Source organism: Metarhizium brunneum, chromosome 1 (assembly GCF_013426205.1).
Source record: "Metarhizium brunneum chromosome 1, complete sequence".
NCBI classification, from domain to species: domain Eukaryota; kingdom Fungi; phylum Ascomycota; class Sordariomycetes; order Hypocreales; family Clavicipitaceae; genus Metarhizium; species Metarhizium brunneum.
The window spans coordinates 5,707,209-5,729,180 of record NC_089422.1 but is presented as its reverse complement, the minus strand read 5'-3'; the positions used below and the strand labels follow the sequence as shown (position 1 = coordinate 5,729,180).

The following is a 21,972-nucleotide window of genomic DNA, read 5'->3' as shown; positions in this document are numbered from 1 at the left end:
ATTGTTATCCGCCATTAATGTTTAGAGATTTAATTAAAGAGAACCTAGACCGATAGCTAAGCTATTAGGGGCTTCTACCCTCTAAGCCTTACCAATAGTCCCAGGTGCCATTACAATAATCAAATCACGCCCCGCGACACCAACGCACCACACCTACACCGACTCAAGGGGCCATGTCCTCACTTGCTATAGCGAGGGTGCAGCTGTGTCATCTTTACTCAAGGTTCGCGGGCCATGACCTTGGATATCAATAGTACACGTTATATTCTGATTTCATGGAGAGGCTATACACATTCAACTCCAACTTCAATGTTATCGCCACGTGGGACTCTTACACTGGGCCTTTGGTGGGTTGGATCGTTGGCATTATTGAAACCTTTAAAATCAGCTGACTAGGCGCAACCTATTGCCTACTTGCTAAATTCGCTTCGGGCTCAATTACTGGCATGTGGGATACGCCTTGTCGTATATGTTGCGATGCAAGGGCGTGCCACCTTTTCAAAGAGAGTATTGTCACTTGCAGAAAGGAGCATGCAGCCGGCATGGCTGTGATACCACGTGTAGGGCAGGAGAGAACTGGGGTTCGCTCCCGTTATGCTATCCAAGGATACCAGACATGTACATGTCTCTTTCTCAGCAATCTATAAACATTCCAACACGGTACGAGTTCACAACGGTCCATCCACCGCCCACGAACCGCTCACGCAGAGCCATCTACCCATGCCATATTGAGCATCTGTTTGTTACAGTATACTTATAGAAGGACTTTAGTTCTTTCCAGCATAATCATATTTCCCAGTAGCCGCGTTCCACTGACTGACAAACTTTGCCACGTCGAAGCCCCACGGACCGCTGGCATCGTGCTTGTCATCGCAAACGCTCGTGTCGCCTCTTGCGAGGGCGTCGCAGTAAGGACTATGTGTTGTTAGGACTGTAGGCACCCGAGGACAAAAAATCATTCTAGCTTCTTACCCCAGTTCTCCGGTGAACTCCAACTCAAACCATGTCCCTTTGCTGGCTCCAGCAGCCGTGCTCTCGGGGTCAAACTGCAGGATCTTATTCGCCCTGTACAGATTGGCCAGTTGAGCTCCCTGAGTGGATTGAGACGCTCCGTTGACAGGAACCAAGTACGCCCTTCGGATAAGGTTAGTTGACGGCCTGGAAAGACGGCTCGAGGCTACATGTGGCAACGTACCCGGTTCCGCCCTGCAAGGAGGACGCGAATGGATACTCTTCGGCAGAGTTAAAGTCGCTCTGTGCCCATTTGTTGTTTCTGGCGGGAGCCGTGACGGGATCCTTCTTCCTCGTGTAGGGCGAGGGGCAAGCCTTGCTGTCCTTACGGTTTTGGGTCACTCTCTTCTTCACCACGCGCTGCCTATAATAGATGACATTTAGAGACAAGAACGTGAACAAGGGGGGGGGTTCTTCCTGGCCAGGCGAGTAGCTTACAAGACCTTGGGGGCGTCCTTGCACAAAATAGCCCAGCAGTCAACATCAAAGGTGAGTTGATTCCCCCCGGTACCGGTAGGGTCTTTCTTGCTGCCCTTGGTAACGGTCACCTTGGCCTTGATGGGATCAGTCTTGTCATCGCCAGTGCCGGCACGAGGGAAAAGGGGACTGATATTGCTCAGAGGCCCGACTTCTCTGGGCTCATCCAAGATTGGCGTCGCCAGCCCGAGGGCATAGAAAAGGAGTGAGACAGCAGCAGTGAGTTGCATTTTGGAAGAAGAATTTCAACGAGTGTCTTGGAAAAGAGTGTCTGGGTTCTCTGCACCCGGCTTTGTGTCTTTATGGATGTGACTGAAGCTGAGGGATACATGGCGAGGATGAGTAGTTCTTTATATCCTGGGCTTTGGCAAGCACCAAGACGATGTTATCTCCATGCACTTGATGGCATGAAGCCTCTTCACTACGACGCTTTCCAACTGCCGCCGCGGCCATGCAGCGCTGAGCGCAGGCTCGAAGCATGGCGCTGCAATCATGCGTTCATGATACGGCATAAAATTACAAGCGAGAATGACAGGGTCGATATTGCGAAGACGTGAGTCCACGTGGTTTAGAGTGGTCGCCAAGCTCCGATCAATGCCTTTCATGTCGTGATCCATGCTGCGCGCCTGCTGTGACGTGGCCATGTCAGTGGGATGATTTGATGCGCCGCAGGTTCAACTGCCGTGTCCTCAACTAGTCAAGAGAAGTTGAAACACGTCGATACGCTAGTTGCACCTGTACGACGACTTCTTCGGGGGCAGCGCAGCGACGGGACGACCGGAAGACTCGTCAACCCCAGACGCCGGCATTGGGGAGAAACTAGGGCCGTGTATAAGTTTGGTAGATAAAATAAGTATCAATCAATTGTGGATCGAATGGAACCCATGTGTTCGTGGCGTGGCCTGGAAATTACAGGGGAATGTTATCGGAATACTATTAGCATTGACGTGATTGGACTTGCAAGCAGCGGTCGTGTTTCAATCATTTCATCTGCCGTTCATGTAGCTGTCTTCCACGTAACCTTGTTCTTCTTCCTTTTCTCCTTCCAGGTCTTCTTCTTCACCTTCACCTAGTCGAACGCCTGCTTCGCGTCTTTCACTTCTGCACACCATCCGCCCGTTGCTCCATCACTGTTCATCATGTCCGCCATTCTCCTCTTCTGCACCGCCAAGGTGCCAGCAAAGGTATGCCAGCTACCGAGCACAAGTCCCGAGGATAGAATTGCCAACGCTGTATTCTAGGTCATCGATCAATTAATGGAGGAATCTGCCACTGCCGAAGATGCAGACAATATATTCAGTCTGGTCCGGAGCCCAGATCAACAACGCCTGGATGAATGGAAGACTGAGCCCCCGGTGCAAGACTACGACACGGGGTTCGAGGCTACACCCGACGCCGAGTTACGAAGCCTCATTGAGCCGCTGATTCAGAGATCAACAAACGGAAACTCAACCAGCCTTGCCAGCGATTGGATGGCGGTACTCGACGAGAAATCCGAGGCGCAGTCTGCCGTGGTGTTGCACTACTCGTACCCACGGGAACTTTGGGAGGAGGCCATTGTTGGCCCGGCCGAAGTTGGCCAGGAGACCATCTGGTGGAAATGGCGTGTGCCGTTCAAGGCAGCTTGTACCTTTTTTACTGCCATTGATAGCTGTGGCTTCAACGCGATTGAGCTGTATTCGCGGGAGGAATACCGTGACGCCGAGGGAGTCCTTCAGACTGAGACCCCAGACATGATTCTTGCGGGGGAAATGCCAGATCCAAACGAGACGTAGAAAATGGGGTTCGAGTTTAGTCACTAGGCAAAAGGCAACATTACAATAAAGGGACACGTTGTAGTCTGCATCACAGTTTATGCGTAGTTGCTTGTTTCTAGTGTTGCGTGCTACGAAATGGTTCAAGATCCTTGTGCCTCCAGATGTCACGTCGGAGACGCCGTCAACGCGAGTCACACCAAGTTGGTTAATTTGCCAGAATGTTCTGACGTGACAACCCCAGACTCTATCGACAGCTTGATGTAACCACATCCCACATTCATGCCGCCCTGGGCTGTGATACGGACATCGATGTCAAAGATCGGCGCAAAGAGGACAGGCCACAATGCTGATAAGGCATTAGATTACGATTACACGTAGGCTGCATACCTTATGCCAACGCCCGCTAGCAACTGCCGCGCGTGATTTATGCAAAGTCATAAGTGTTCAGCAATGGCGTGGTCGGTGGCCGAGTCCAAGAGTCCTGGATTCATCTGGCCTCATGTTGTAGCTTGAGATTATGGCTACGTGGTTCATCCCATTTCCGCATCATGCATTGGTTCCGGAACCAGCGGCATGATGGCACGAAATTATGACTCGGAAGGCAAAGGAATCATCTGCCGAGCTCAGTGGTTCGCCCAAAAAAAAAAGGACAAGGTGAGAAAGCAGAGTGAGCAAGCGGCCATCATGATATATACCTCGCTCTCTGCTCCCCATGTGCTACTGAATTCGTGACAGACAAAGAGAATACCACCAAGACAATCGTTTTTATTTCTCAAGAGTAAACCCGCCTCTTCACACAGTCATTACCATGAACCAAAAGTCTCTTTATGTGCTGTTGAGCACCCTGCTCTGCCTCCAACAGGTTAGCAGTCGGGTTGCTGCTCGCGACGACGCAGCACCGGCGTCATGCTGCGCATCATCGAACGGGGCTTCGAACCTCGTCGCTCGCGCCGACGGTAGGCAGCTTGTCCGCCAACCTGGATTATCAGTGCTAACAAGAGTCTCGGGACAGGTGACGTGGACGATTGTCAGGAGCTAGAGATGTACGACGCGGGGACAGACCGAGAGGAACTGCAGCGAGTGGAAAGCGGCAATTTTGACGGCTTCACCGCAATAACCTGCTCGATTATCGTTGCCTTTCTGACCAGGAACAACAACCCATGGGGCGTCACCAGCCTGGGCCGCCGCGCTGACACTGACGAAACAGGTACGGGCATTGTGTGACGACTTGCGTGCCTCTGCTAACCGTGACTCTATTCGCAGACCTTTCTGAATGCCATCGGGCCCAGGATGTTCTGAAGAAAATGAAGATACCGGAGCCGTGCCGCAAAATCAAGGAGATCGAGTTCGGCTTCACTCTATCCAACGATTGGTGGTCGGGAACCAACGATGATATCGGCGCTACAATCTCCGGTCCAGCTGGCAAGGCCGAGTTTGTCATTACGGAACAGCCCTCGCGAGGAGAATCAAAGTGGGTTCCTGTGAATATGCAAGAATCCTTCAAGTCGGACTCCATTGATATCACCGGCATCAACAACCTTACTCTTACCGCCGAGACGTTCTTCCTGAGAGGGACCGCAGAGGACCAGTTCAAGGTCCAAGGTGAGAGCAAGCAAAAGGAGATGGATGCCCTTCTTGTGACTAACAATTTTGCTTCAAGATATTCGACTCCGCGCAAAATGTGCCGATCCCGGCTTTGAAGCTAGAAATAACCAGTACGTCGGGATCAATGCTTGGTACGGCCGTCCCCAGAAGGGCTGGTGGATTTTCGGCAACTTCTACCCGTCCAACTTCGACAGGCAGACCGTGGCAACTTTCCAAGTCGTTCCCGGAGATTGGTCCTTTGCCCCTCCCTGCAACATCATCAAGGATCTCACTTACGAATTCACCTTGGGCGGCACCTCGCTGAACGGCGACGGAACCGGTGACACGTTGACCCTTGTGCTTGGGGAAGGCAAAATCAATCTTGGAAGTAGCTTCGACGCTGGATCCAGCAAGAAGGACAATATCGACCTCAAGGCGGCGTTTAACAAGGATACCGTTGACATTCGCGACCTCAAGGCGGTGTCCATTAACGATGATGACTCTACCGCTGGTACTTTTGACAAGGGTTGGAAGTTTCAAGGTGTGTACTGGCTCAAGTTATTCCTTGCGTAGCTAATGGTATACTAAACCTGTCTTTTCCTTAGGCCTCACGCTCTCGGCGACGTGTGCAGATGTGCCAAAGAAGGTGCAAATGAGGAAGTTTGCGGCTGAAAATAAAGACGTAAGTCACAAAGACGGCGAGCCGGCTTGGTCTGGCACCATCTCGCCCGCCGATTGGCTGGAAGTGGCTTAAAGAAACACGGAGACGGAGACGGGCAGGAAATCAATTCATGGTGGCAGAACAGGCTGGCTTCTTTGGATTTCTTCATCTCCCTGGCACCACTACAAGATGCTTTGCTGTGCTCTAGATTTTAGAGGTTCAATTCAATTTGATTTCTGCAATAGATACGATAAAAACATTAGATGACGAGCATGTCCTTGGCCAAAGTGATATTTGTAATGTGCTGCGGCTTTTATCGACACAGAAAAACGGGAGAAATCGGAGGAACCATTTGATCAATGTAAGATGGCTTGTATAAGAGGACGACTCTAATAAGTCTTGCCTTTTTGGTTAAAATCATGGTCAGGATACTTCATGCGCGCACAGGGCTTCAGCCAAGCATCGGGTGATAGTAAGCTATTGCCATTACTTTAACGACTCTGCCAAAAGTAGAGGCCCCCTACTAGAACAGGTCCTAATTCGATAGATCTTCTGCTTTCCCTTAAAAGAGCTATGAACATGGGCCGTAAAATGTAGGGGTTGGTGATGAGTTTTGAGACGGATTGATTAGTCAGCGGGCGACTGCATAGATGACGATGACGTCGAGGTAGATCCAATCTCCGGCGAGGCTATACATGATGGCAGGAGCTGGAATATTATCTGGGATTTACAGGGAACGCACGGGATGGCGATGGACCGGCAGCATTACGCAATTAACGTGGGGACTCCGGCACGGTTACATGTACCGACGGAAATAATCAACAGCTACCGGGGCATCGGCACCAGTTGTGGAGCATGGCAGTAATATCAGGCCTGGCTCGTTAAAGCGCAAGGTAAAAGCACACGGCAGTGGGGAAGCAGGTTCAGGCAATATTGAAGGGATAGTGCGTTAAGGGCGGGGTAGCGGAGCTGGTTATTGAGACCAGACCCGGTATGCCAAGTAGACTGAAACGCATCGCATACTGCTGGTCTAATAGATTCAATATTAGGCTCAAGACTAATAGCGGGTGCCAGCCGCAGTCGTCCCGGGGGTTACCCAGACCCCTAACCACATGATTTTTACTATTACGCTAAAAGGGTACGTATTAAACTAGTCCCTGATAACTATTTAATATAGTCAATATTATATAGGCTCCCGCGACCGCGATCGTTAGGTCCAGGCAAAGCCTGAACCACAATATAGTCAATTATTGACCCCAAGTATCGAACCACCTTGTAGCTTGTACAAATGCAGCTTCTTTCCCAAACTTCTCCACTGGGTTAGATATGTTGGCTCGCACCGCAAAGCCATGGCCCGTGCCACCATACAGAGACAATTGATACGGCTGCCCTGTTTGCAGTAAAATCGCCTCTATCTGACTTCGTCTTTCAGGAGGCATCAATTCATCCCCGTCTAGATTGCAAGTCAGCTTTCTCTACAACGTGACATCGTGCCCGCACACATGTTACTTACCGGCAGCAGCGACACTAGCTGGGCCAGTAATGCCAGAGATTTCGCCATCCTCGAGTAAACTCGGGTGGGCGGCAAAAGCTAGGTCGGCGCCGTCACAGCCGCTGAGGAAGCGCAAGGCGTACCTACCGCCGAAACAATAGCCAGCGGTGGCGATCCGATCAATGCCAAGAGTCCCACGTATATGGCTGATGGCTGATTCAACAATGGGGTCTGTTGCGTTGGGTGAATGCAGTTCAAGGAATGCCGTCGTGTTAAAGCTGGGGTCGTTTAGATCGCTGGGTGCCGGAGTGCCGTTGAACATGTCGGGAGCAACAGTCATGTATCCAGCTCGGGCAAAGCTGTCCACGAGGCTATAGTAGTACGTTTAGCTGGGAGGATTGCTCCAGACGCTTTGTATATAAACCAACAGTTTGTTCTCAAGAAGTTGTATTCCGAATACGTCGGTTAAATATAGGACAGCGATGCCAGGCTTGGTTGTCGCTTGCATCTTTTCCGGGGTTGTAATATACATGTTGACTATTATTTAGAAGCTGTTAGCATGTCCAGCGTGACAATACTTTCTGGTGCTTACCCCCATTGTGTTCTTCTATAGACCCGACAGCGTCGCCTTGGTGGGCGACTGTTGGGGCATCTGCAACTGCACACTCGGTTGCTGAGGCCAAGGCGCCAATGCTTGACGCGGCGAGTAAGTAACTGAAAGCCTTCATAGTGAGGTCGAGTGCGGCGTAATAGAGATAGTTGTGGCTGCGGTATGCTAAGCTTGGTGTCGCCGGCAGCGTCATTAGTAGACGTGCATTGTCGGCTGCCCGCTCCGTCGTATATATAAGAGTTGGACTGATAAGGTTGACGTCGATCCCTACCTTTCCGGGCTCTATACTGTACGGTAGCACTTTTTGCACGTCTTGCATGAAGGCTTGCGTGGACGCTTGCGCCATCCCTGACACTAAATTGGAAACTGTCAGATCGACATATGGTGCACATGTGTGGATACATGTACCGTTACTAGAGACATCGGTACAAAGCTGAACGAGATGTAACCGACCAGACGTGTATTTATTTTTTATTTACACGATTTATAGAAGGATATATTTTTATTAATTTCAATCGTGCATAAGGAGCTCCGCAAATGTCAGCCACCCGCATTAGCGTCCAGTCGCGTCCAAGATAAGCAGACTCCATAATAGACTACATATGTAACTTTAGAGCTCGTGAGCTTTAAACGCATGGACCGTACTAATAAGGAAAGAAGCTAAACCTACCCATGTTCGGCAGTTCCACATCCGAGTTTCGGGACGATGAAACGGATGCAGTTGTCATCACATTGCATCAGCGCCAATACATCAAAACTAGATAAACTCGGCAAAACTATTCCAAATTACACATTGAATACAATGCCCTCCAGCCCCCGTCTCCCTCTCCAGTAGTTGGTCGCTTCTTTCAACTCGACACAGCCGGCCAACAGCCAGCCCCATTTCTCGACAAACGACTCCGTCACCTCCCATCCGCCGGGCTCCCACGGAGTACCCCAGACGATGAGGGCAGCCGAGTCGACGCCAGCACCAGCTCCGCCATCCACCACATCCCGACAGAGATGGTCCTCGTCGAGCATTTCCCTGCCCGGTACCAAAGCGGCCAACAGATTATCCCGTAGCCGGGGGCAGGGGAAGAAGTCAATCCACGGATGATGCTCTACGTTCAGCTGCAATAATGTAGGATTCATAAAATAGGGCCGTCTGGTTGGTGGCGCATGCAGGGACGGGGCATACTCTCCCGGTGTGCAGAATGGCGATGTGGCTTCATACGTCAGCCAGTCGTTGTTGAAGCCCAGGGCTTGGGCAATCAGCCCAAAGGCTTGAAACACGTTGAACCTCACGACGCCATTCAAATCTGCGAGGCTCGGTGACCCGATTTTGTATCTACCGTAGCTGCGCTGGGCCACTTGGAGCAACAGTTGTCGGGTCTCGGCTTTTCCAAGCAAACAAGTAGGCGCAGAAGATGGTTTGCCGTTGTCGCTGGTGTGGTGAGCGCCATCATCGGTCGTTGGCAATGACCTTGGTCCGACTGCGCTGGTGGAAGGCAGCGGGCAGGGCAGAAGCATTCTCCGTCCTTGTCCAAGACTAGCTGTCAATAATAAACAGACGGTAGTATGCGAAGCATGTTGGCTTACGTCGTGCCCGTTGGTTCAGACGATTCTGCAGCTTCCTCCTTTTGGCGCTGCTTGCCGCGCCGGTCCAATCCTCTGTTGGGGCCAGTGCCTCTGCTAGCCCTGCAGCCGGCTGGATCGGGATGCGCTTTGTGCCCGACTGAAGCGTCGTGTCCATGGGTGAACTGAACTCGAGGCCGGAAGTGGTGTGCCCGGGATTGAAAGAAGACGGTCCGGTGGCCCCAATGGCATATACATATACTACATGCAGGCTGCTGACGGCGGGTCAATCCAATCAAGATTGAGACTACGTGTGCAGGCTCCTATTGGTTCAATGTTTGGTCAAGTCTGGTTTAATTGATTGACATCGACCCATTCAACGCGGCTATCTGCCAAGCGTTTGGGCTTGTCAGCAGCTTGCATTAGGGCACATGAAGTCTACAGGCCCTGACCATGATAACGAGCTAGACTGGCCGGCGCTTGAAACATTGAAGCTTATTCTCCATTGGAGGAGCAGCATAACCGCGGACCAAATCAATACATCCGCATCACCCAAGACTCATCATCAAGCCCCGCAAGCAACAGCCGAACGTCACAATTCCATTGACGTGCTTTGCACTTTGCTTCCATGAAAATAGTTTCTTCATACGAAGTCGATCAATGGCCGAGAAACAACATGCCACCCATGTCTACATTGGCTGTGCACAATTGCACAGCCTTTGCTAGTTTCGGCTTTAACCCTAACCCCGCTCAGGATGGCATCGTGTTATCTGGGACGGGGAATATGACGTGCCAGACGGGAGGCGTTGATTACCCATCTACGTCAACCGCCATCTTGGCCCGCCGGCGACTCTTGTATGAGAGAATGTTGGCGACGCGCGGTCGTCTTGTGCGCTGCAAGGATGAAGTGCATCTCGCATGATTCAAGGCCACATCAGAACCAGTTTACCATGACGACAGAGGCCATCATGACCTCAAAACATATAAAGACGACCGATATGCCGGCGACTCTACTCGAAAACTTCAGCCGACATTTCTGTTGAAACGCATACCAGACACATACCCAAGCACCACGGAAAAGAACGACAAAAATGCTGGCAAGTGGCATCTCACTCGGCATCATGGCCATGGGCACCACCATGTCCGCCATGGCACAGAACATGTCGTACGGAGCCGACAACTTCTATCGCAGTCCCGCCGTGGAAGTGCACCCCATCACCTTCCAGAACCAATACCGCCACAGCATTGCCGGCAACCTCTTCATCCACGGCAAACTCAACCGCAGCGCCAACGCAACCGCGCCGGCCGTCGTCGTCGGCCACCCAATGGGCGCAGTCAAGGAGCAGAGCGCGAACCTCTACGCCACCAAGCTCGCCGAGCACGGCTTCATCACCGTGTCGCTCGACCTCCCATTCTGGGGCAGCAGCCACGGGGAACCCCGCAACGCCGTGTCACCAGACCTCTACGCCGAGGCATTCAGCGCGGCCGTCGACTATCTCGGCAAGCACAAGTCCGTCGACCGCCAGCGCATCGGCGCACTGGGCATCTGCGGCAGCGGCTCCTTCGTCATCAGCGCGGCCAAGATCGACCACCGCATCAAGGCCGTCGCCACCTCGAGCATGTACGACATGGGCGCCGCGAACCGCAACGGCCTACGCAAATCGCAGACCGTCGAGCAGCGCGGGGAAGTCGTCGCCACGGCATCGAGGCAGCGGTGGGCCGAAGTGGACGGCGCCGAGCTCCAGTACACGAGCGGCACGCCGGACCGCCTCGCGCCGGATTCGACTCCGGTCGAGCGCGAGTTCTACGACTTTTACCGCACCACCCGTGGCGAGTTTATACCCCGGGGGTCGGCGCGGAATCTCACGACGCACCCTACGCTTTCGAGTAACGTCAAGTTTCTCAACTTTTACCCCTTTGCCGACATGCACACCATCTCGCCGCGTCCGTTGCTCTTCGTATCGGGGGATCAGGCGCACTCGCGCGAGTTTAGCGAGGAGGCTTACGCTCGTGCGGCGGAGCCAAAGGAGCTGTATTGGGTGCCGCGCGCTGGGCACGTTGACCTGTACGATCGTGTAGAGCTTATCCCGTTCGAGAAGCTGGCCGACTTCTTTAAGAACAGCCTCGGCGGGACTAATTTCACGGCGGTGTAGAAACGCTGGATAATGATGATTTGGATTTCATCTGTGTTGCCGCGTTTAGCAGATGGAAGTAGGCCATGTTGCCTTTTGAGCAACTACTTGCGAGGCTGGCATTGAAAATAAATATTCTTCACCATGCCCTGTAAATCATGTCTCTACTAGAACTAGCTTTAGTACGCAACAAGGGCATTCAATATCTTGCAGCAACTATTCGCGTATTTTGATCCCAACACCTCTCACCAACTATTCTAGATTATACTTGCAGCCCACGTGAATTGCCTCCACGTAGCGAGGACATCTCAAACGTTCAACAACGAGTACAGAAATTGAATGCGCCAATGCCTGTGAGGCTTGCATCCCAAGGGCAGCATACTGGAAACTGGCCTCCCTTGGTTACCTGAAGACCTGTTTAACTGGGCCGATCTGAGTGCCACGGCGCTTATTACTGACGCATCATGGTCCAGCACAATGGCGCCCATCACCTCGTCATTTATCCCAACATTTGCGACAAGGGCTTAGGCTTGGAGCAATTACTCAATTCATCTAATAACAGTCTTTGGTATCAAAGGTCCTTGGTTTTCCTCAAGGCCTTGAAGGTCAAGGACGTCTTTAAATACAAGAAGTCGGTGAGGACCTTCTGCCCTAATCCCGTGACCGTAGCCCTGGTGTAACCAGCCATTTCCGTGCAACAACGTGATGTCCTTTCCAGTAGTCAAGGGAATGGTCAAGCAGACTGTTCGCAGCGCCAGGCCTAGGATTCTTACTCCGTGCCAGTTTGCGTTGCTTGTCCGGATACTTTGCCACTCTTCCCTGAGTTCGGTGTGGTACTGCGTTGGGTATATAATCAGTTGGCGAAAAGGGGCACCCATGGCAAAGCCGCTCGCAAATAATATTTAACGACGCCAGCTTTGGGCTGCTGTAAATTATATACACTTAAACTATAGTTTTGGTTACTAGTATAACCTAAACCTAGTGATAGTAGTTACATTCCTTATAGATGTAAACTAGTCCCTTAATTTTCTTGCTAACGTATTCAACACGAGTGTAATACGGCCGCTAATAAATAGTATTAGTAAGCTATGCCCAGAGTATTAACGGAAAAACTACACGACGTGTAATTTTGTAGTGTAATTTTAGTGTAATATAATTTTTGTAATATAATGTAATTTTTGATTACCTCTTTGTTTAATTCTCGACCGCCGCACTCCACAAGTAGGGGATAGTAACGGGGTGTCAACGCGAGCACGCCTTGGTACACTATCTGTGCACACTGGGTCACGAACACCTCTTTTTCTCTCCATGTCCCGTTCAAACGGGCCATTTGTATAGGATTTGAGGTGTGGACTCGCCTATCGAGTCTTGTATCCGTACCTGTCGCCGCAGTATCTTCTCCTTGGCTATGCAACATATCACCGTACTTGCACATCAATTGATACTTTAATCTTTTGGAAGCGGGGCTCACAGGCGACTTGTCTTGCTTCTAGTGTAATGTCTGGTGAATGGGTTTCAATACCCAAGTATCAATCCATTGTTAAAGATAGGAACCCGCTCATGGTCGGCCGAGCTGAAACTCCCGGTGGAGAACTCCGTACAACGACCACGGCACTCCTCCATTCCCAGAGACTGCACAAAACAGCATACTGCGAACATTGAAATATTCCCAAATTACCATTGACACTTTTCGCAAATGCACCACCAGAACGTTTCATGTGCTCTCCCCAACGCCTAGTGCCGTGTCAGGCACTACCAACTTCAACTACCACACGTGCATTGGATACTTCCATAGCCCGCTGGTAGATTTTTCCAAGAAAGTTCCGGCAGTGGTCCACTGCTTCGTAAATTTCCATTCCCTTCTGTTCTTCAACGAACTACGTCGCTCAAGATCACCCCATTTGCCGCTTGGGCCCAACTTGAACAGCGGTGCAACAATCTGCCCGCCCATGGCTGACTCCTTGGTGGGCACCGTCTTCCATACCTCAAAGTCGGATGAAGTAATTTCCTTGCGGTTTTTCCAGGCAGAGTAAACTTCTTGCGCAGATATTAGCATGGCGATTTGGCATTGAAGGAGATTCTCCTTGTTCACACTGTCCAACAAGCGTTTATCTCCATACGCTTGCCACGACGACTTATGCTTATTAAAGACCTTGAGTCCGAGCGCGCATTCCTCATCGTGCATCATCTAGTCGCGGTTGTCAGCCTTCATTCATTACGAGAGCAGAGGGAATGGGGGGTTGAATATGCGGTACATTTGCAAGGGCATCAGCCACCCCTTCATAACCGTGCAGCACACGGCGTGGCGTGCGAAGATGGCCGGCGGAAAAGAGGTCTTGCAGATAGTGGTCGGCAAAGGAGTTTATTGCATATGCCTCTACAAGACGATCGACCGTCCACGCTCCGCTAGCAGCCCAGCTAATGGCGGCTGAATGGCCGGTGGTATAGGCAGTGCGGGCGTCGTCTCCAAAGTGATCCCAGTTAATTAGAAGGAGATCCTTATATCCCGGAAAGTGGCGACCTTTAATGAGCTTATCAATTGCTTCTATACCAGCAAGGCCTGTGCCTTCCTTGTAGTATTCTGACGGGTTTTTCTTTGCGTCATAAAGCTTTTGTACCTCGTCTATTTCCTTCTGAAGGTAACCCAGTAGGATCCGTGCATCCTTGGGTTGGTCTTGTGGGTTGTTTGCTAGAGTATGATATGCATTAAAGAAAAACTTTTTTCTTTCAGCGTTTGATTTCCCAGAACTAATAGGATTCGAGGTTCCGTAGAAATCTCCTGCCAATGCAGAAATTTGGCCGTATGTAAGTTTCAAGACGTTACCCTGACCAAGTTTAAGGAGAGGAAGCTTATAAGCCCGCAGCTCCACTTCCTTCCCGTCAGGCGTCGAGTCCGTGTCGCTCCTGGGCTTCATGTACTTGAGCTTAATTTGGTTTCCTAGGAATCCATGCTCTGCGAACTCGAAAACAAAGTCTCCAGCATAGTTAGACGGCCTAGTTCTCGCCAATTTTGCCGTCTATGACGGTCAACTTATACATGGAGCTGGGGGTAAACCTACCGGGTTTATGGGGCCTACTATCCACAAGACTTATCGCATGGGGGCTTTGTTGCTCTCCTGGCAAGAGAATACGATATGGAGAGATCCATGTAGCCCCCTGTGCGCAAGACCCCACCGGTTCATTTGCCAACAATTCCTTTGTCTCTTCAGACAGGACAGGCCTAAGTCTTTAGGTTAGTCAAGTTATGCGCGGCATCAAGTTCTGTATACCCCGCATACTCTTCCGTGTCCTGTGAGTCCATTATGGGTAAGGTTTGCTCAAAGTCCCTAGAAACTGTGATGAAAAAGAGAAATAGTTAACAAATAAAGGAGGGGGTAAATGACAATGTGACGGTTAAACCCCATGCGCCACTAAATATGAAAACTTGACGTTTGGGCTGGTTAGTGTACGAAGTGGTGCCAGAGTTGACATCTCGGATATCTATACTATGGTACCAGATTCCACTTATATAATTAATCTCTTATGCACGGAACCGGACTTCCTGACGAGCCCAGATTTTCAATCCCGTAACAAATCCCCTTCTTACTCGCAGTCAACGCAAATGAGAGCAAGAAGATGCGGCATCAGAGCGACATTACATGACATCCCATTCCATCACGTGAAATCTGCCTGAGACATTCCGTAGGGTAAGCTCACCCCAGAACTCAAAATCTCCTCCAGCATCCTTAATCTGATTAAAATGAAACCCTCTCTTCTTGCAAGCACCCTTTTTACTCTCAGTAGGCCGGCACAAGGTTTGTTGATCCTCCTCCTATACTCCAGAAGGGTTCATGTCATTTATCTTACTTTAGAAGGCTGGTCAGCCACCTTGATTCCTTCCAACCTTCTGACATCTATAATTTTAAGACATCCGGCAATTCCATCAAGTCTGCTTGTTCAATAAGCACTGGCAGCCTTATCTGACAGCTCTGTCCACTGACCCCACGGGGACTTGTATGAATAGGCCCAACACTACATTCACCGATACAATGCTCGCGTTATTCGTAACTCAGTGCAGAACAACACTACAAGTATGCCCCGCTAGACGAAATACGGGTTTTCGCAGAGCAATGATGCCACGGGGTGCTGTGCGGTGCTCCTAGGGCTGGGTATTCCTGGGAGGCGAGAATGTAGGGTTGCAATTGATATGTTAGGGTTGGATTCCATCTCCTCGACTAGAGTTTTCTGAACCTATCCTCGGTCTGGGCCTAGCTAGTCCATAAATCTAACCCCCGACTGGATACGTTTTACTCAAGGGGGTTGCCAACAAAGCCTGGTCAACACAAGCCTCGGATCTAGTTAGATGAAAGGACTGCGACCCTTAGACTTGGGACACGCAGTGATTTTGACGTAGAGTATTCAGCAATGGAAGAAGTTATAATAAAGAATGCCATATATTTATAATCGCATATCAACGACGTGTTGTTCTGGTCTGATTTGGGTTTCGGTCAAACTTAGTGGACTCGTCGGAGATGAAACTCTAATCCAGACACATTGAGTTTGTCACACATAATCGTGCTTCCGCTGCAGAACTCTACACTACTCTAGGCTCTTAGTCATGGTCTCTCCTGGGGTGGTTACACTTGTCACGTCATGAGACAACTAACCTGCTTGATTAAATCCTTATTCATGTTCGTTGTCCCTCTCTATCCTTCAGAAGGATTCATGCCGTCTATCTGAGTTGAGAAACCTTCCCACCATCTGATCTCATCAAGTGACTGGCCTGCCTCTCAAATGACGTCGATGATTTCATGGCATCCAGCAATTACGTCAAGTGTGCTTGTTCTATCAACAGAGGCGACCTTGTCCGACAACATGCACCCCTCTCAGTTTTCTTGGTCAGAGAGTTACATGACTCGGCTCAGCAACGCCGTTTTGCCGATTGAGTGCCATTTTGACTGTTGTCTTTGGCGCTCGGGATAACTACTACTATTGCACATTGGAATTGATCGCGTGAATTTTGTAATTGTCCTCGACAACCCAGAAATCGCACCCACCATATGCAATCCCAGGATCGGCCAAAAGATCTCACGGAACAGATCATGGATTATCACATGCCCCCGGAGGTCATCTCTCGCAGTTACGATGACAAACGAAATGAAAATAACAGCAACATACTTCAAACATAAGAAGTTGAGCCAAATGGATGGCCGAATTAAGATAAGGTCAATGCCTATGGAGAGCAGCAGGAGAGCAGGAATGCTCTCGCTTCTGCAAAACGTGCTCGGCCTCAGTCGTAGTGACGACTGAATTCGTGTCGTCTTCTCTGCCACAATGCATGAGACGGAAGGGAGTTCGCTAGTGGGCCCGGTATACTTAACTTGAATTCTAAACGGCAAATTTAAGTTTGTTTTGAGTTCACTTGGGCAAATTTGCATTTGTCGCGAAAAAACGTCACAGTCTAGGGCCTCAGCTCAAATCGCCCCCTCCCACTTTGGGCGGTGGTGGGTAAGCCAGAGGGGCAACTAAACACGTCAAGTATACCTCCTTTTTCGATCATGTATACTCCCTTAGTCCTAATCCGGTGAGATACCTTTACATTCAGTTTTTGCTGTAAAGATACTAAGGAAATTTCATACAGTCACACGGGACTATAAGCTGTAAGGCTGCTGCCTAGTGCCACATAATACCACTGCAGCGAATTTCACGATAGTTGCACAATTTCAACCTTTTTAACACACAACGCGACGCAACGCAACGCAGCATCACAACACAAGCCTTCTTATTAATACCTTTTATTTGCCCTGCCCGTCTTGTTATCCTTTAATTTATAGCTTTTTTACGTGACCGCCGAAGAAGCTATTAACGCCCTTGCCGCTTAATAGCTGGCGAGGGATTTGTAACTATTAAGATGGTAAAATTAAACAGACGTAAGCGACACCAAATTCGTATAAGTGGAGTGTCTTTCTAAATTAGGACTAAGGGAGTTGTTCAAAAAAGGAGATATGCGTGTTTAGTTGCCCACCCGAAGCTGCGCGCAGGAAAGCCCAAAGAGGCATAGAATACAGCCAGATTTACTTTACTTCTCAAGTGCATAACATGATTTACAAGACATAATTGTTATAAATTAAGAGATGTATACCCTAATACAGAAAAACCTTTGCATTTGCATTATGGCACAGGGAAAACCCCCAATTAAGAGGGAGAAAAACCTGTACCAAGGCGTCCTAGAAAATCCGCCACTTACCACTTCCATATCGCAAGGTTTAGCTACTGCCTTAGCTTCCGAGGAGAATCGCATTCCATAATAACGTGCATTTATCTACTGTCCTGGTCGGTTTGAGCACATTATAGAATGATAACTGGGCGGGGGGACAAGAAAAGGTCTATTTTGACAGTAGGGTGGAGAGCCCGTGTGGTCGACCTTCCAAGGATCTCTATCCGCGCAGCGCGAGTCCCTGTAGAATATTAATAACATTAATACCAATCGTGAAGCAAGGAACCTACGTATATAGCTCGAAATAACGTGAATAAACCCTAACTGATTTGAAATTGCTGTTATTCACTTTTGTTAGAAAGATAAGAAAAAAAAGGGCAGATTCCTGTACGAGGGTTTCCTTAGGCTTACCTAGGTATTTCGCGACACTTGTCATTTTCATTTATCAAAATAATTTGGTCCTTACAATCTTCTAAACCGAAGAGCCGAGCCTGCGTTATGTGAGACCAACGCTATTCTTTGCTCACAGCGAGCCTTTTTGTAATGCAGCCATATAATATGGTGTTTTCCATAGGAATTACATATGAACTCTTTAAATTATCCACTGCATGGGCCGCTTATAACGAGCTATGTTATACAGTGTAATCAAACACCGACCGACATATATAAAATACGATCTCCACCTGTAGAAGGTCTTCCACGTTTTGTAGTTTCGTGACAAAATACCATACGTGCGTACTTCACGGGGTTCGCGATGCGACCCGTGAACAGCTACCCGTGAATAGCGTAAGGCACTTTTTTTTTACGGATTAATCGCCAAAAAAGTTTTTTTAATAAATTAAATACTTATGGACGTTCCTATTTTATGTAACATTAAAAAGGTAAAGCGGGAAGCTCGGCCAGCTCCAGTTGCTTGCCATCCTGCCGTTTTCACTCTACCTTGGCCACCAATTTAATCCGCTTCACCTAATTAATAGAATTGCTACATGCGCGACTCTCACACGGGTACAACTTGTGCCACTTCTAATTGATCGACTACTTTTGTAAAAATACCCTTTTCCTAAAGCTGCTAGCTAGTTCCGTAACTTATGAATCGGGGGAGTCAACAGCTTTCGCATGTTTTAGACCAGTCTATTCGTCTACCACCATGATACCAGACCTGTAATATCCCGATTCCACACCCCTCATTCCCACCCCATTCCCCATGTGTCACAGGTGCAAAACCCCCGACAGTGCGACACCACCTCGCACAAACGCACAGCGTGTCTCGCACAAATAAAGAAACATTAAACAAAGCAGTCGTTGCACAAATCCATCTTATCAAACGGCAATGCCCGCAAGCGCTTGTAACGCCCGTGCACGCAGCCATTCACTCCGTTGCATCAAACATCCCTGAATCATCGATAAAGAAAGTTGGCCACACTTGACGCCGGGCAAACCAAGCGAGGACCGGCCACTTTTTCCACTTCCACTTCAATATTCGGCTGCCTCGCACAGGCAGCAGCGTGCCCCGCTATGCAAGTTTCTGCAAAACATTGAAGCTTCCATGCCGTAGCACTGATGCCTCGGTGCCCCGCGGCTTATCGATAGGCATCACCCAGTGCGGCGGCCAAACAAAGAAAAAGCCCTGGATCAGGGTCTCGATTGTTGCGGGGGAAAAAAAAAGTGCCGGCAAGAAACGGCTGCGAAACGCAAGATCACGGGTGACAAAGGCCCTGTAGGTTTGTGAGTCAATGGCGCCAGGGCCTGCCGATTGGATGCCATTTGTGTTTGGGTGCGTTGTGTGGGTAACACTGCAGAAAAGGCATCCTGCATTTTGGGCACGGGGCGTGCGCGGAGGTGTGCGTTGATGGGAGTGATTGATTGCTGCGACTGGCCATGGCCAAGTTGTGACCAAGTTGGATTCTTTGTCGGGACTCTGGCCTGAGGCTTCGGGACAAATTGTCACTGGTTTTCCGACTGGGTGACAAGGTTTGGTAGCCGTGCCATGTCTCTTGGCGTTTTAAGGACCTCTTTATTGCTTGCACTTTCACATTCGAACCATGGACAAAATCTAGAAGAGTATGAACACTTCAACACTCACGAAAAGTTCATGTCTTTTTCATTTAATGTCTATCCTTTCCCTGTCTGTTTCTAGGTATCTCAAATTCCAAATAGCTCGCTTTCAAGTCCTGTTATCCTAAAACTGTCAAACATCACAGTACCAAGTCAAGAGTAGTTACATGTTTTACAAACTCAAGTGTGTGCATCACTCCCATCGGTATACTCCATCTGTGTATTCAACGCGAGGTCGCCGGCTCCCGGGCCCGACTGTAGCCCGGCGTCGCGGCAACATTCGCTCCATCAGCCTCTCCTTCTGGGCATCATCATCACGCTTGGAAGAGCGACCTCGGTCCTGTCGGGCCTGCTCCTTAATTTCAAGAGTCTGAATCCTCTCAATCAGTTCCTTCTCTCGGTCCCCCAAGTGGTGGGTGGCCTTGGCGGCCGTGGATGATCGCTTCAGAGTAGGGGGCAGAGGAACTGCCTCCCGGCGGGCAATTTCCGCGTTGGCTTTGGCAATGCGAGCACGAAGCCTCTGCTGGCGAATTTCCTCTTCTTGTGTCATCCGGCGCGTCTCACTGCGAGCCGCCTCGTCCTCATGTCGACGCCGGCGCACCTCGTCATTCTCCGAGGCGCTGGTATACGAGTGTCGGCTGTCGTATGAGCTGGTGGAAGGAGTCTGACGACGGTGTTTCTTCTTTCGTCCGCCGTCATGGAATTCAATGTGAATCCGCGCAGCATCCTGGCCATGGCGTGGCCGCTCGTCCACGATCATTGGTCGTCTGGACGAAGCTCCGCGAGGGGATGTGTCTACAATGTACGGCGCGGCGTTTGCAAAGCTCGGAGACGAAGGTGCAGTCCGAGGAAATGTAAATGCTGGAGGCGGTGTTGACGGGGTTGGCGGGTTGTGAACAAGTACGGTTCGTCCGTTCTGTTCATAGCGTCTAGAGCTGGATTCCATTCTCGGGCTCGTGTAGACGCTTCTCCGCCTACTGCGGCTTGCGCTGTGGTATGATCGGTCCGACTCGTCACCGGAGCGGTATGTGGGAGTGGAAGCGCGAGGAGAATAAGTAGGAGTCGGTGGATAGTTGCTATAGTATTGAGGTGCGTAGGTAGCTGGGCTCACAAAGGGAGGAGCAACTGGGTGACCATATGAAACGGACTGTGCGTCGTGCTTGAAAACAATGTTCTGGGAGCACGGCTGGCCATGGCGGGACGAGGGGCAGAGCGAGGGCTGCTTTATAGTCTCCCTGTGGCCGTCTGGGTAAACGTATGTATAGCAATTGGTGGTGCACATTGTGATGGCCGTGAACGTATGGGGGCGACTGGCGCAAGTATGTTCAGGGGCTGTTCCCGAATCAAAGGCGCCTTCAATAGACTATTTGTCTTGAGGTGTAGGGGTGTAGATGCCCCGGTGAATAAGAGGAGGCTTTGGCGACTGTTCGTTGATGATGAAGTGAACAGAGGAGGAACTATTCTAGTCGAGGGAGAAGCAGTCGACGTGATATATATATGGGTGAGACCTTTTCTTTGTAATGAGCTGAACAGTCAATGTGGGCCAGCTGAACAAGTTGGTGCAATTGGAAAAGATGTGCTTCCGCGGTCTTGTAGACTTATCGGTAGTCAAGATTGTGCCTTGCAAAAATGGGGTTCAGAATTGAATGAGATGCCTGAGGATGCGGTATGAGGAGGGAAGATGTAGCTGCCTGAAATCCGAGATGGGCGGATCACCGCTGTTTATAATGAAGGAGGAAATCATGGGTGACGGATGGTGTAAGTGGTAGATGGCAGCAAAATCCGACAGGTGTGGTGGGTTGGACATGGGTCGCCTTTGACAGGGATCGACGGTTTGGCTGTTTGGTTTCCTCTCTCAACACACCCCCGTCCTGTCCTAAGTTGTCAAGTGTGTTAGATGTTCGCACCACACACCCTAGTTCGGTTCTGCCTGTTAAGGCTGTCTTTGAATTATGACTCCCTGTCTAAAGTGGAGCGCTGATCACCTCAACCGTCCAATGGTGGCGCCGTTTCTCCCCGTCCCCGTCTTCTTCAAACTGTTCTTTGCAATTTTCAACCCCGTCCTGTTGGTGGAAGCCCAGCGCGAACATGCAAAGCATATAGACGTTGTACGGAGATTGGCGAATGGAATCATATCGAACTTGCCAAGAAGTTATATGAACCAGCAATCGAGTTCTTGTTGTAGGATTCGAAACAGACACGAACTCCTGGGTCTCAGGGCTGAGGCCCTAGGCGACTGGGGGGATGAAAATAGACAGCCTGGTTTGGGGGCGGCGCCGTCTTCCATCGTGTCTATTGGGAGGCCGCACGTCAGTTGAACATGACGTTGGCCAGAATACAAGACCATCTGTCAGTGTGGTGCAGAGCAAAGGATACGGGGAGACGAGGAATATGCTTAGAGCCCATCTTGGTGCGCAAATAATTGAGCGGCCTTTGTCTGGCG

The 21,972-nt window shown here is 50.1% G+C and overlaps 8 protein-coding genes across 8 annotated transcripts; 3 read left to right on the top strand and 5 right to left on the bottom strand.

Moving 5' to 3' along the window:
* Positions 1–767: 767 nt before the first annotated feature.
* Positions 768–1,718, bottom strand: G6M90_00g017150 (uncharacterized protein; the record flags this gene model as incomplete). Its single annotated transcript, XM_066129794.1, has 4 exons — positions 768–915; positions 973–1,134; positions 1,196–1,375; positions 1,450–1,718. The coding sequence occupies 4 exons, from the start codon at positions 1,716–1,718 to the stop codon at positions 768–770; spliced, it is 759 nt and encodes a 252-aa protein (XP_065985958.1).
* Positions 1,719–2,627: 909 nt separating this feature from the next.
* G6M90_00g017140 (uncharacterized protein) lies at positions 2,628–3,263 on the top strand (the record flags this gene model as incomplete). The annotated part of the gene is made up of 2 exons (XM_014693330.1): positions 2,628–2,672; positions 2,730–3,263. 2 exons carry the CDS (start codon positions 2,628–2,630, stop codon positions 3,261–3,263), a joined length of 579 nt encoding a protein of 192 aa, XP_014548816.1.
* Positions 3,264–4,053: 790 nt separating this feature from the next.
* Positions 4,054–5,583, top strand: G6M90_00g017130 (uncharacterized protein; the record flags this gene model as incomplete). The annotated part of the gene is made up of 5 exons (XM_014693331.2): positions 4,054–4,201; positions 4,258–4,452; positions 4,509–4,847; positions 4,906–5,370; positions 5,435–5,583. The coding sequence occupies 5 exons, from the start codon at positions 4,054–4,056 to the stop codon at positions 5,581–5,583; spliced, it is 1,296 nt and encodes a 431-aa protein (XP_014548817.2).
* Positions 5,584–6,737: 1,154 nt separating this feature from the next.
* Positions 6,738–7,785, bottom strand: tropI_0 (Hydrolase tropI; the record flags this gene model as incomplete). The annotated part of the gene is made up of 4 exons (XM_014693332.1): positions 6,738–6,943; positions 7,004–7,353; positions 7,411–7,519; positions 7,575–7,785. The coding sequence occupies 4 exons, from the start codon at positions 7,783–7,785 to the stop codon at positions 6,738–6,740; spliced, it is 876 nt and encodes a 291-aa protein (XP_014548818.1).
* Positions 7,786–8,378: 593 nt separating this feature from the next.
* On the bottom strand, positions 8,379–9,324 carry G6M90_00g017110 (uncharacterized protein; the record flags this gene model as incomplete). Its single annotated transcript, XM_014693333.1, has 2 exons — positions 8,379–9,109; positions 9,171–9,324. The coding sequence occupies 2 exons, from the start codon at positions 9,322–9,324 to the stop codon at positions 8,379–8,381; spliced, it is 885 nt and encodes a 294-aa protein (XP_014548819.1).
* Positions 9,325–10,267: 943 nt separating this feature from the next.
* Positions 10,268–11,299, top strand: G6M90_00g017100 (uncharacterized protein; the record flags this gene model as incomplete). The annotated part of the gene is made up of 1 exon (XM_014693334.1): positions 10,268–11,299. The coding sequence occupies one exon, from the start codon at positions 10,268–10,270 to the stop codon at positions 11,297–11,299; it is 1,032 nt and encodes a 343-aa protein (XP_014548820.1).
* Positions 11,300–13,043: 1,744 nt separating this feature from the next.
* G6M90_00g017090 (uncharacterized protein) lies at positions 13,044–14,579 on the bottom strand (the record flags this gene model as incomplete). Its single annotated transcript, XM_014693335.1, has 4 exons — positions 13,044–13,466; positions 13,534–14,252; positions 14,338–14,498; positions 14,557–14,579. The coding sequence occupies 4 exons, from the start codon at positions 14,577–14,579 to the stop codon at positions 13,044–13,046; spliced, it is 1,326 nt and encodes a 441-aa protein (XP_014548821.1).
* A 5,143-nt stretch (positions 14,580–19,722) lies between these two features.
* Positions 19,723–20,811, bottom strand: G6M90_00g017080 (uncharacterized protein; the record flags this gene model as incomplete). The annotated part of the gene is made up of 1 exon (XM_014693336.1): positions 19,723–20,811. The coding sequence occupies one exon, from the start codon at positions 20,809–20,811 to the stop codon at positions 19,723–19,725; it is 1,089 nt and encodes a 362-aa protein (XP_014548822.1).
* Between the last annotated feature and the right edge of the window lie 1,161 nt (positions 20,812–21,972).